At 39.6% G+C, this 12,239-nt stretch overlaps 1 protein-coding gene across 1 annotated transcript in view; it reads right to left on the minus strand.

Annotated features, from left to right (window-relative positions):
* Positions 1 to 1,253: 1,253 nt before the first annotated feature.
* The window catches only part of kcnh3 (potassium voltage-gated channel, subfamily H (eag-related), member 3), a 111,743-nt gene continuing 100,757 nt past the window's right edge, over positions 1,254 to 12,239 (minus strand). The window contains exons 11-15 of the mRNA XM_084122838.1: positions 10,842 to 11,056; positions 5,959 to 6,215; positions 5,496 to 5,596; positions 4,306 to 4,358; positions 1,254 to 4,040 (exon numbers count right to left, since the gene is read on the minus strand). Coding sequence (XP_083978964.1) covers positions 3,117 to 4,040; positions 4,306 to 4,358; positions 5,496 to 5,596; positions 5,959 to 6,215; positions 10,842 to 11,056 — 1,550 coding nt within the window. The 3' untranslated portion in view covers positions 1,254 to 3,116. The remainder of the gene's footprint in view (positions 4,041 to 4,305; positions 4,359 to 5,495; positions 5,597 to 5,958; positions 6,216 to 10,841; positions 11,057 to 12,239) is intronic.

A 12,239-nucleotide genomic window follows, 5' to 3' on the forward strand; every position in this document is an offset into this window, starting at 1 on the left:
CGTGACCCTTCTCTATCCAAGCACGTACATGTTAGTCAGGATGGGCAGATGGCGCGCACGATTGCACCAGCAAACTGATAAAAACCAGATGATGTCCATCTGCTTCCAAGATATGTGGCAAATTATACAGCAACTAGTGGAAAGAAATAACACTGGCTGCTCGGTTTAAGCCAGTCTGTTGCTGGTCATCAGATATCAGAGATGCTGAGGTGATCATTACTGAATCCAGAATCACATGGTGTTGAGAAACTAATGGTGTTTCTGCTTCCGTGGGCACCAGCTGCAAGAATCATCTGTGAGGTTCCTCACGGGAGTCTGTTCTTCTCAGGATAGCAGGTAGATAGATACATACATACATACATAAAATCATTAAATAAATAGATCAGTGAAATAAAATTGCAGTGCTTTTTACTGATATATGACCAAAAGCTTTCGAGAAATATTGTGAACACTAAAAAATGGGGAGCGATATAAGATTTCTTTTCATATATAATGAGAAGGCACGCTGGCAGGATGGCTAAAGCTGAGTGTATATGTTTATTTCAGGTCGTTAGGTGTCATGCCAAGCTCTCGGGACCCTGCATGGGCTGCCCAGCGTATGGCATGCCATCCCCTGTCATAGTCTGACCGCTAAATAGAATTACTGTTTACTGTTTGTGGTATTGAGATTATTGTCTTTTTTTAAAGGAGATTGGAGTAACTTGGGCAATAGAACATGATTTGTTAGGCTGTTACATGCTATAACGCTTTGCATGTCATCCATGGTTGTTCACTGGGTCATAAATGAACACTTGCCAAGTGCAATGTAAGTAAACTGGCTTTGGCAAGTAAATGAAATGACCAGATGGCTGGTAATTCTTTTAGCAATTTTAACATACATGGGTAAATTACAATGCAAGAATGATAGTTTTTTTTTTATTGTTTTTTTTTAATACAATTGCAAGTGAGAAATAGAACTTTTAACTAAATGGGAAATATACCATCAAAAGTTTTTATTTATTTATTGTCATAGCTCCAGAAATGAGGTGGCACACTTGTGACATTTATACCACTGAAATGAAACAAGAAAGGCAAGGTTTTTTTTTTTTTTGTGGGGATGGGTGGTGTTTTACTAGAGTTTGGCTTAATTGTGATGCTGTGAACAACAATGTCCTGCGCTAATTGCTCCAACTATTCAAGGGACAAATGGCTAAATAAATCCATTGTGATAGTGAATTTTTATATATATATATATATATATATATATATATATATATATATATATATATATATATAAAATGTAAAATATAGTTTCATGGCTGGTAAAAAAATATTTATAGCATGAATCAATTACCACATAATTTTATACACTGGTTGTATATATGTGCGTGTGAGCGAAGTATTACACTTTCTTCTTACTCTAAATCATACTTGTTTTGACTGAATATACTGAAGAAATCTATAAACTGACCAAACTTGATCATTTTTCAGAAGTGGAGGAAAGGCATTTCCCAAGGTCTTCATTCTGACTAAATATGCAACTCATGGTTCTGGCTAGTGAATGTGTTAACTGGCGTAAGACAGTCTGGAGGAAACAAATGAATTATTATGGTGATAATGTGACAGCTTCATTAATTTACCAAGTCTGAAAATTTAAATATAAACTTGTTTCATAAGGTGGGAAATTCTTAGAGTAAAAACATTATTTTGGTAATACAGAGATAAGAAACACCACCTGACAATTCCTGTATTCTGTGCATGATCAGTGCACAGACATGCAAGTTCATCAGTGCACTTTCACTTATGTTATATTAAATTCCCATAGCAAGGTTTCAATGACCGCAGCGGGATGCTCGCAGTTTGGGTCACCATGCTCTGTGATGACTGGTGCCTGTGAAGGCCCTATAAAGCCTTTAGAAGAGAAACTTCATGAAGTTGTGCTCAGAGGAGAGTAACTGGCTGGTATCAAGTACTGAGGTGCTGGTTCAAATCATAGTGAGCTGCCTCACTGTATTCTGACACTTTTCATTGGTAGCATCTATCCTTGCTGAAAAACAGCTCGTCTCTTAGCCTGACCACATAACCGCACTAGAGACTTGGACGTTATTATGTTGCTAAGCTAATGATAATGACTCAATTCTCTTAGCGCAAAAATACATAGTACACAGTATTAGGCTAAAAAAATGTAATATATAATTAGATGGAATTTTCATTGTTAAAGTTCAGTTTGCATTAGCTTAGCAGCATGTTAAACTTAGACTGTGTTGGAGTCAACTGTGAATGTGTTTCTGCCATGTATGAAATACCATAATTGCGGGATGTCTACATATAAAAAGCGCTCACGTCCTCAGGCCTGATAATTACAAAATTCACAGAATTTTCTGAAAGCTCCAACTTGTACCACATGACCGCTGCAATGCCATGCGGAAACACTCGAAATGCCAGTGGCTTCAGCAGTAAAATGTAGTTGTGCAGTTTTTTATTTATTTTTAATAATCCTTATAATTGCCTATTGTTAATGTCTTAATGCAATTATTATCTGAATAGTGTAACTATCTAAAGTCCTGCTAATTAAACTTTAAGCAATTACATAACGATTGTTACTCACTGTTGTAGTTTTGCTTAATGATAATTTTGCTGTAGAAATACATAATTTAGTGTCCGAGGACATGAATAGCTTCAAGTAGAACTTCTGGGTTGTCATCTCGCAAGTATGGTATTTACACCATGACATGAACTCTTGTGTTGCTTTATGTAACAATTGGGACAATCCTTGATGAAACTCTTTTACTGATTCACAATGCATTCTGAGATATCTTATCCATGATGCATAAATGCAATGGTGACTTAGATTTTGGCCAAAATCCTTACAAGACCACATCATTTTAGCTGTCTACTATTTGGAAAAGGTGTAAGTGTCATGCATATGATGGCTAAAAATGCTGTCTAGCTAGGCAGCTCACTAGGGTTTGGGACAGATCCACAATGTGTCCAATTACGAGTGTCATCCTGTAGAAACAGCAATCAGTTTTGTCTGTTATTCAGAATGTAGGTGTGTTGGGGTAATTGCTGTTGGCCCAGTTCATCACTCCATTATTTGCTAAGTCAACTAGTTGTAGTATTCATGTTTCAGTCACTCACAGTGGTGGCCCCTCTTCATCTATGAAGCTGATATGCTCTGTGGTAGGCCTCTCTCCTGCTGCCCTCTCTTGCATCTCAAACTCTAACTGAGGAGGTCCCGACCTGGGGTTCTGCGGGGACCAGGAAGTGCCGAAAGAGGCCTGGGTTTCTGGCAGGGAGTCCAGGGAGCAAGGCAAGGGTGGGGAGGTGTGTGGACAAGAAGGAGGAGTGCATGACCGTGGCTGAATCCGAGGAGCGGTGTCAGCAGAGGAAGGGGACGAGGGAAATGGGTTGATCCTCAGCCTGTGGTCGCCAGGGGAGTTATTGATCGAGGGTGGTGCTGAGCAATGAGAGGGTGGTGGAGGTGGGGTGTCCTGTGAGGGGGGTCTAGGTAGCAAACCTCTGCTGTGACTGGCAGGTCGGTGAGGCCCTTGGCAGGGAGAGCAGGAAGTAGACTGGGAGCGGAAAGAAGGAAGCGAGGAAGAAAAGGTTAGAGATGGAGATGAGGGGTGACTGGTCTGCGGTGGCTGGGTCGGAGCTACCTGGCAGCCTGGCCCCTCCGTTTGGGCTGTCACTGGAGAAAGGAGAACTGGCAGGGAAGGTCCCCTCAAACAGCCAGCCGGAAACACCTGAGCATGTGCTTGGTGTCTCTGAGGTGGGCTGGTGGGTATGAGGCAGCTGGGCAAGCTAATGCTTCCAGTTTCTGCGCTGTCCAATAGTAAGCATGTAGGCCTGAGTTGTGCAGACAGTGGGGCTGTGTGCGAAGGAGATGGTGGTGTGTTTATTGTTGGACCACTGCTACTGCTGGGAGACGGAGATATCGTTGGACTGATGGCTGTTATGAGGGGTTGAGATCCAATGACAAGTAAGGGCCGGAGGAGACGTGTCATTTCCTGTAGCTCTTTGCTCAGCTGAGAGACTTGCTGGGATAGACTAGTCATCTGTGAATGAGATCAGTGGAATGTGAGCTATGGAAGAGATAGTTCTGGCAACAAAATCTGATTGGATGTTCTTCATTCAAAGCTGTTCCCGCACATCAGTTCAGTTCAATATTAATGCACCAACAGTTAGAATAAACTACATTAAACAACAGCGTGATTCTGATTGGTCATTTGCAACAATTTCTTTATAGTTTATAGTTTTTACATCTTTTATGTTTAAAAAAGTTTTATATTTATTTTGATTCAATGTGCTTGATTCAATTACCTCCTCGCTCAGTTTGGTGATGCTCTGCTTGGTCTCCAGCTGCTCCTGGTTCACTGCACACAAAACAGGGTAAGTTTAGATTGTTTCATATATTGAGTTTGTTGTAGTGATTAAGCATATTTTAAGGTGAGAGAGTAAGAGGATTGGATACATGAAGAAAAGCTCACAGTAACACGGACCATTTTCTGACCATCTCACGCATACTACACACGAAACAGGTAAGATCTGCAATCTGATTGGTTGGCTTTATGTAATTTCTCTGAGGCCCTGTTTACACCTGGTATTAAGATGCGTTTTGTTCGATCAGATCACAAGTGGACGACGCTAAATACAGGTTTCCAGGAGCTTGTCCACTTTCGACCACTCCCAGAGGTAGTCGAAAACGCATTCGACCAGACTGCTTTCGTGGTGTAGATGCTCATGTGATCCAATGTTTTCAAACAGCCAAGAAAAAAGACTGCCAACTGATCTAACACGTAAACATTATGGGAAGCGCGCTAGCCAGATGGGATTTAAACTTTGTGGGATGGAGACCCAAGTTTGGTTTGAAGACAATAAAAACATACCAAGTAATGTTGAGAATGTTCTCTAAACATTCCTGATTTCTAACACTGTGTTTGGCGTGGTCTTGCGGCTATCAGAGCAGTAACGAAAGCAGGCACGTTTATGTGTAAATTGTGAGAGCTTATTTTTTCCATTAGCCAAAACCTGTCCAAAACCCATACATTTACCTGCCCATAGACCCTCCCCTTGAAGAAATCAGGACAGAAGTGGTTGACAGTGGACAAAAGAGACGGATTAAAACACCAGGTGTAAACAGGGCCTGAGTCAGGGTTCACCAGAATTCAAGTTGTTTGTAAATTTCCCATGCTGTTACAATGGATTCTGAGTAAGAATTAATAGCTGATATATATCCCTGGGCATGTGCAACAAAATATCCTGCTTTGCTTTGAGGTTTATTTCCAATTTCAGATGTACCACCCCTGTGGATGTGTTAAAAAAAAATAGTTAAAAAATAGTTGGCAACTTTACATATTGGTCAGATGGTCCCTTCCTGTCTAAGTGGGCGGTTCTTGGCCAGAATAAGCTGCAGAATAAGTCTGACTGTGCAAGACAGTCTATTTTTGGAAATATCACTACACAATATTTCCTTCCAGAAATCGCATTCTGTCTTGTAGATGTGTTTGTACCTGGGGAAGGGGACGGGGGGCCGCTCTGAGGTAGGCTGGGACCGAACTCAAACCTTTGTGTTGAGCTGGAATTGCTTTCTGTCTCTATGCCGTCCACAAACCTGCAGAGATATTAGAAAAATCCACTGTTGTTCATGTGCAGCAGATCCAGGACTGGCAAGAGATTTAAGCAGTTTGGTTAAATGCATGATCATATCAACGTCTACATATAAAATGGAATATAAAATGCCTATATAGAAATGGATTCCTTTGGTTCCAGCTCACTAAATTGCAGCTTTGGGTAAGCTTTGATTTCTTAGTGTGAAATGGAAGAGCTAATCACTAGAGCAAGCAGTGATTCCACCCAAACCGGTTGCCATGGTAACTGGAAACTTCTTCTAAATTATGAATATATAAAGTTCTTATGAGAGCCACCAGAGGGCAACAGCTCTTTGAGGATGTGATGTGAGATGTGGATGTGTACCTGGGGCTGAGTTCTGGAGGGGCGCTGCTGAAACTGACCACAGGTATCTGGAGGGTGGCGGGTCGCGTGTGGTCTGATGGAGGGCGGAAGGGGCGAGGGGTGAGGAGTGGCGATCGCAGTGGGGAGTTGAGGCCCCGGGTCAGGCGAAGAGGAGACCGTGGGGCTCTTGACACTGAGTTCTGCTCTTCATCATTCTCCTCATCCTCACGGATAGCAGGAAGTTTCTTCACCAGACCGCCGTTGCTTTCCCAGTCCAGCTGAGAGAGACAGACCAGGATTAATAATGCTGTTGTCTATATAATGGAGTGGATACACGTCTTTGACCAACAGAAGTGAGTTTAATGATTAGAGCTTGGGTGATAGCACTTTATTATAGTATTTATAATAGAGGCAGCACTGTATTTATGTTCCAATCTGTTTTTTTGTTTGTTTTTTATGCACAATTTTCTGTGAGGTCACAAAAGTGATAGTAAAGACATTTGAAATGTTATAAAAAGTTTCTGTTTCAAATCAATGCAAATCAACATATTAGCATGATTTCTGAAGGATCATGTGACACTGAAGACTAGTAATGACTGCTGAAAATTCAGGTTTGCCAACACAGGAATAAATTATACGCAGGAATCAAAGTAATTCAAAGGAACGCAATTACTGCTTTCGATTAAATAAATGCAGCCTGGGTGAGCATACGATTTCTTTCAAAAACATGAACGGTAGTGTATATTACAGTTTAAAAAACTTCCATTCTTAGTCTCGCATTAAACACTGTCACTGTAATATTTGCATACCGAATAGTGATTGGCCCTCTCTCTTGCATGTATTTGCACACTAAACTGTGATCTTACTATCTATTTAGCCATATATAATCACTTTTACACTGCCATGATGCTGTGCCATTGTGTGGAACCTGTTACCTCCAACATTAACACCATTCTACTGCTGCTTTGCAAGCACTAATATTTTCATTTGAATAGTCAAATCTAGTTATTAAAGAATTATTTATTTTTGTAAAACCAGTCTTGGTCCTCAATAGCATGTAATTCTAAAAATTATTTTCAAATGGGTAGTAAAGAGTCATGACCAGTGCGTGGCAGAATAACACAGCCTGTTGATTATTCTTGTCCTTCTCTCCCTCTCTTACATGTTTCTCAACCTCTAGCTCAACTCTCTGCATATGTATCCATTGTGCCAGATTAAGGAACCTCAATTGGTTTCCTCCCAGAAAAACATTCTTCTTTATAGAAGCTGAAATTGATTTCGATTTCTTCGTTGTTAAACTCTCTCAGCACTGCGTGTTCTTAGAATGTCTGCAAGCAGCGGTATCCTGCGGCACCGCAAAAGAGGTTGCAGAGAGGGGAGGCGGTACTGTTTATTTTTGTTTTGTCAAAACACATAAAAGATTGTGTCAATCACCGTCCTTCGCTATTGGATGGTGACACACACAGTCCTCATTCCTGTATTGCTAACTACTTCATCACATATCCAGGGAGGAAAGAGGCTGAAAAATAACAAAATTCAAGCTTATCTTAATTCAAATTAACATGGTTCCATTCATCTCCCTTGTCCCTTTCTTCCCATCCCTCTGTTTGTTCTCCCCCATTCACTTTGACTGAAATCTCTCCATCTTTATCCGCAACCCCCCTCCCGTTCTCCGCACCCTGCCTCTCTCTTTCTTCGCATCTTGTTTTTTCCCCGTTCCTCTCATGATCTCCACCCCCGCGCTCCGTCTGCAGTCCCACACCCTACCTAAAGCAGAATTTATTTTTAGCCATCTCCTTCCAATCTTAGTAACACAGACCCCAGTGGCACAAGAGGAGTGTGTGTAAGATGGTTAAATTGGTTTCTACAGAAGTTTTCACTTTCTTTCCCTCCCCTTCTCCAGAGAGACAGAAGGAGAAGGTGTTTATAATTAGGCATTTCCATGTCCCTCGAGTCACCAAATTCAGTCAATCACGGCTAAGTATAACCAGAGTGAGAGGAAAGAATGCATTACCTTTCTCCTCCAAAGCCCTACTGCACACACACTTATATATGTGGTTCATCCATAGGGGTAATGGTTTTTATACTGTACAAACTGCATATTCAATCCCCTACACTAAACCTACCCATCACAGAAAACTTTTGGCATTTTTTGAAAAATAAAAATAAAAACACCATTTATATATATATATATATATATATATATATATATATATTTATATATATATATATATATATATATATATATATATATATATATTTTTTTTACATAGGATGAAGCCATGTTTATATTGTAATATACGTCTTGATGATACACATTTGTGTCCTCATAAACCATATATAGCCTAAAAGAACAAGCACACACAGAGATAGTAATAGGGATGCTTCCCCAATAATCACTTCTATTCTCACCAGCTCTGCAATTGTGGAAATGTATGTGTGAGAGTGTGTTCATTGGTATTCTGTGTGCGTTCTGGGGTTGCACACGTGAAATGAGCATCGATGCTGATCCGTTACGTGTCATGGCACAAACAAACTTGATTTTTATATTTTCTGATGGAAATGAAGTGATTGCATATGCGAAAGTCACTGCAAGGCGGGGCATTTCTATGCGGTCGCTAAGGTGTTCTGAGAAGCATTTAGCGCATTGTTATGCAGCTGCTAGAGTGTTGTCGATGGTCTTTCAGGTCAAACAAGTCCCTTGATATTGCTTGGTGAAAACTGTATATCCGACCGAACACCTCTTGTCAACAACCCGCACGATTTGAGGTAGGTCATTTGAGGCAAGGTTGAAGTATCTTTTATACAGTATGTTTACTGGCCACTCCACCAACCAACAGTAATGAATTCTCTTTTCTTTCTTACTTGATCTCCCTCTTTCTCTCCTCAAACACAGCGATATCTTTCTACATGTGACACCTTGCAGAAGCAGCACTGCAGGAAAAAGTGAAAAGGAGAGAAATGAGGCACCTCTCCCCCCACCCCGTGCCTCTCGCTTCAGAGCTATTTTTATCTGCCACGATCCAATCTTAGCTCGAGGCGTGGGGGACCCAGCCAACACGGAGTCCCCGCCTTCCCTCTGTGCTATTCTTAGTATCAGCACACACTCCAAACCGCAGCCTGCTGCTATTCCTGTCCTTGCAAGTTACACTCAAGGCTGGGAAAACGTGCGTGTTTGTGTGAGGGCGCATGAGAGGGGTCTCGTGCACAGGCAATACATGTGCATCCTGAAGATGAGGGGGGTGGCGGCTTTATCCAAGTCAGGGAAAGGACACTGACTTAAAGAATGTGCCAAAGACAGCAGATGGGGAACCATTTTGTATTCTGCTGGTTGTGGATGTGGGTAATGCAGCGTTACACACACATACCTCCAGTCTGTAGGTCATGGCTCATGAATTCATTGAGTAACTCTGAACTATACATGCACAAAATCACTATGGTCAACTGGGCTTGTGGAAGTGGAACAAATTTTTTTTGCGTTTTTATTCATATTAATTTTTTTTATTCATAAATGACTTGTTGACACCAACACAAATGTTCTGCCTGAAAATTCAGATTTTTGCGTGAGATTTGTCTGTTCAGAACAATACATAAAAAATAGCAGGCGATCTGAATGAACATGCTAGTTTAGTCTGATTGTAGGTGATGCTTATAGACCTTAAGCGCTAGAGAAACAAGCGCGCAGCCATCTTTAGAATAGTGTCTGAACTTCCATTTTTGCGGTCACTGTATATTTCTATGGCATCGCTTATTGTAAAGTTAACGAATGTTATCATGAGGATTGTAATGTTTAAAATGCGTAACTTTCTCTTTCTAATTCAATTGTCATGGAGAAGTCAAACAGTATTTACACTATGAAACAGCCATTGAGATTTTTGTATTCGCTATGGTGTTTATCAAACAACACCAAATACAGGAGTACAGAAACAAGAGAGACATTTCTGTCATTTAGCAAAATTGTCTGTTCATGAGCGTCACCTTAATATTTATCAGCAATGGAATTATATTCTCTAATGTAAGAAAAACACTTCTAATGTAAGAAGTCTCTTGCTTATCAGATTTTGTTATCCAGAGATAAAAAAACAACAATCTTGAATTTTTCTCTAGAAATCTATAAGAAATAGTCTCAAACTGCTCAAATTTGTCAAGATACCAAATTCTGCAATCAAAAGGCAGAGATCACATTATGAACTCATACATTTCTCATCAAATTCCTCCAAGACCAGTTTATCTGAGATATACCATCTAAATTTAAAGAATCGTTCACCCAAATATGAAATTTGTATTATCCTTTACTCAACCTCATGTCGTTTCAAACCTGTATTACTCTGTCTTTTGCAGAAAGCAATTTTGAGAAATATCCGTAACTAAACTGTTATGGTTACCACTGATTTCCATTGTATGGACAAAAAAAAAACATTTCTAAAAATGTTTTATATTCTGTATTAGACAAGTTTGGAACAACATGAGGGTGAGTAAATGATGACAATTATTAATTTATACACTCCTATTTATAGCTCTATATTCTTATTATAGATAACGTGTTTCTATTTTATGATAAAAATCTGAAGCAAAATTGATACAGCAGAGAATATGAACCATAATACATGTTCACGAAGGTGACTGCATTATGTTTGTCTATTTGAATGAGGCACTATTTATAGGACTCATATCAGCTCCACAGCACAACCGTACAATATTGATAATCCAATCCGAGGCGATGTATCGACTCCTGACCTGTACTTTCAAGGTAATTGCCACAGTCCCTCATGCACATGATTCAGGCTAAAAAAAGCTCTATTGTATGCACACACTCCTTGACCTTTACAGTCATATATGTAGAATCGAAAGATTGTTGCTCTTTTCCCATTATACCGTCATGTGTGCTTGCAAGCATCACTCACGTCAGCTCCACTGCCCTCCCGCAGGTTATAGGTGAGATCGTGCTGAATTTCGCTGACAAATTTCTGGGCGTATTCAGGATAGAGGCGCAGCACCTCTCGCAGTCCTTTCAGGCTGATGTACTGCAGGTCGCAATATGTCAGAGCTTTCACGTTTGCGTTGGTCTTGATCACCTGCTCTTTTGTCAGCGAGTCCGAGCCGATCAGGTCCCCTTTTCCTATTTGAGAAAAGCATATATAAATGAATTTGTTAGTGTATTTAATTTTAGTTAACAAACTTATCCTTTGGATTAGAATATATTGTGGCTGTATCGATATTGGCCAAAATTATTATTTTTTTGAATCATCTCATCTGTATTAATTGTACTCAATAGGCCAATATTGGAATAATATATTTTTTCCCACTTTGAACAGTAAAAATGTCTATTCTAGGTTTTTGGACACTTTGCAGTTTGCAGTTGTAACAAGCATATTTCAAGGTTCTGATGTGGCTTAAACAGGCATTGTCATGTAGCATTCATAAGTACGCAATCAAAGTTGCATAAGCATCTTGCCAATATATTGTGTAAATGTGTAGAGACAAGTATACAAAAAAGCTAAGAATGTCAATCAAATTTAGATGCTAAAATTATAAGCAAAAAAAAAAAAGTTTCTGTTCTAGGTTTGAAAATGAGACTCAGGAGGGGCACACAAGGCAGCATAGAGGCTAAAAATATGTTCTTGTTTGGTGCAAAGGGACTGTGAAAGCAGTGACAAATTCTGAAGTGTGCTGAAGTGTTAAAGCAGTGCATTCTGGGAAGGCACACAGTGGATGCAACTGAGTTCAGCAGCACTAGGAGAGCGATGGGTGGTGGACCATATGTGCATCCTTCATCAAGTAAGCAGGTGTGGTAAAAATGCATGTGCCGTGTGTGTATATGTGTGCGTGTGTTTGCATACTGTTTCTACTGTCATGTTTACAAAAGCTCAACATATCTCATCTGTAAGATAACATGTCAGAGCCCAATTACAGCAGATTGTTTTATATTTTTTCATTCGGCTGGCAAAAGCACTTTTTTCTCTCATTCTCTATCTTTTTGTTGCTCTTTTACCCCTTGTTCTCTTCTGCTTCCCCATGCGAGTAAACCTTTTTTTTTTTTTATCATTTTTATTATTTTGTTTTTGATTTATGTGCAACACATTGGTTGTTTTGATTGATGTGGATATTGTAAAAATATTAAATAATAATAAAATATATATTTTTTAAATTGTCCATTGACAACCTTTCAAAAGAAGCCATGTAATTCACCAAATTTCTATTTGCAAGCTACATATTAATTAAAAGTATAGAACATATAAAAAAATATATAGTAAAGTAGAAATACACTTGTGACTGATCTTCATGTATATATTTTAAAAAAA

This window comes from Abramis brama (assembly GCF_963993115.1).
Source record: "Abramis brama genome assembly, chromosome: 8".
NCBI classification, from domain to species: Eukaryota; Metazoa; Chordata; class Actinopteri; order Cypriniformes; family Leuciscidae; genus Abramis; species Abramis brama.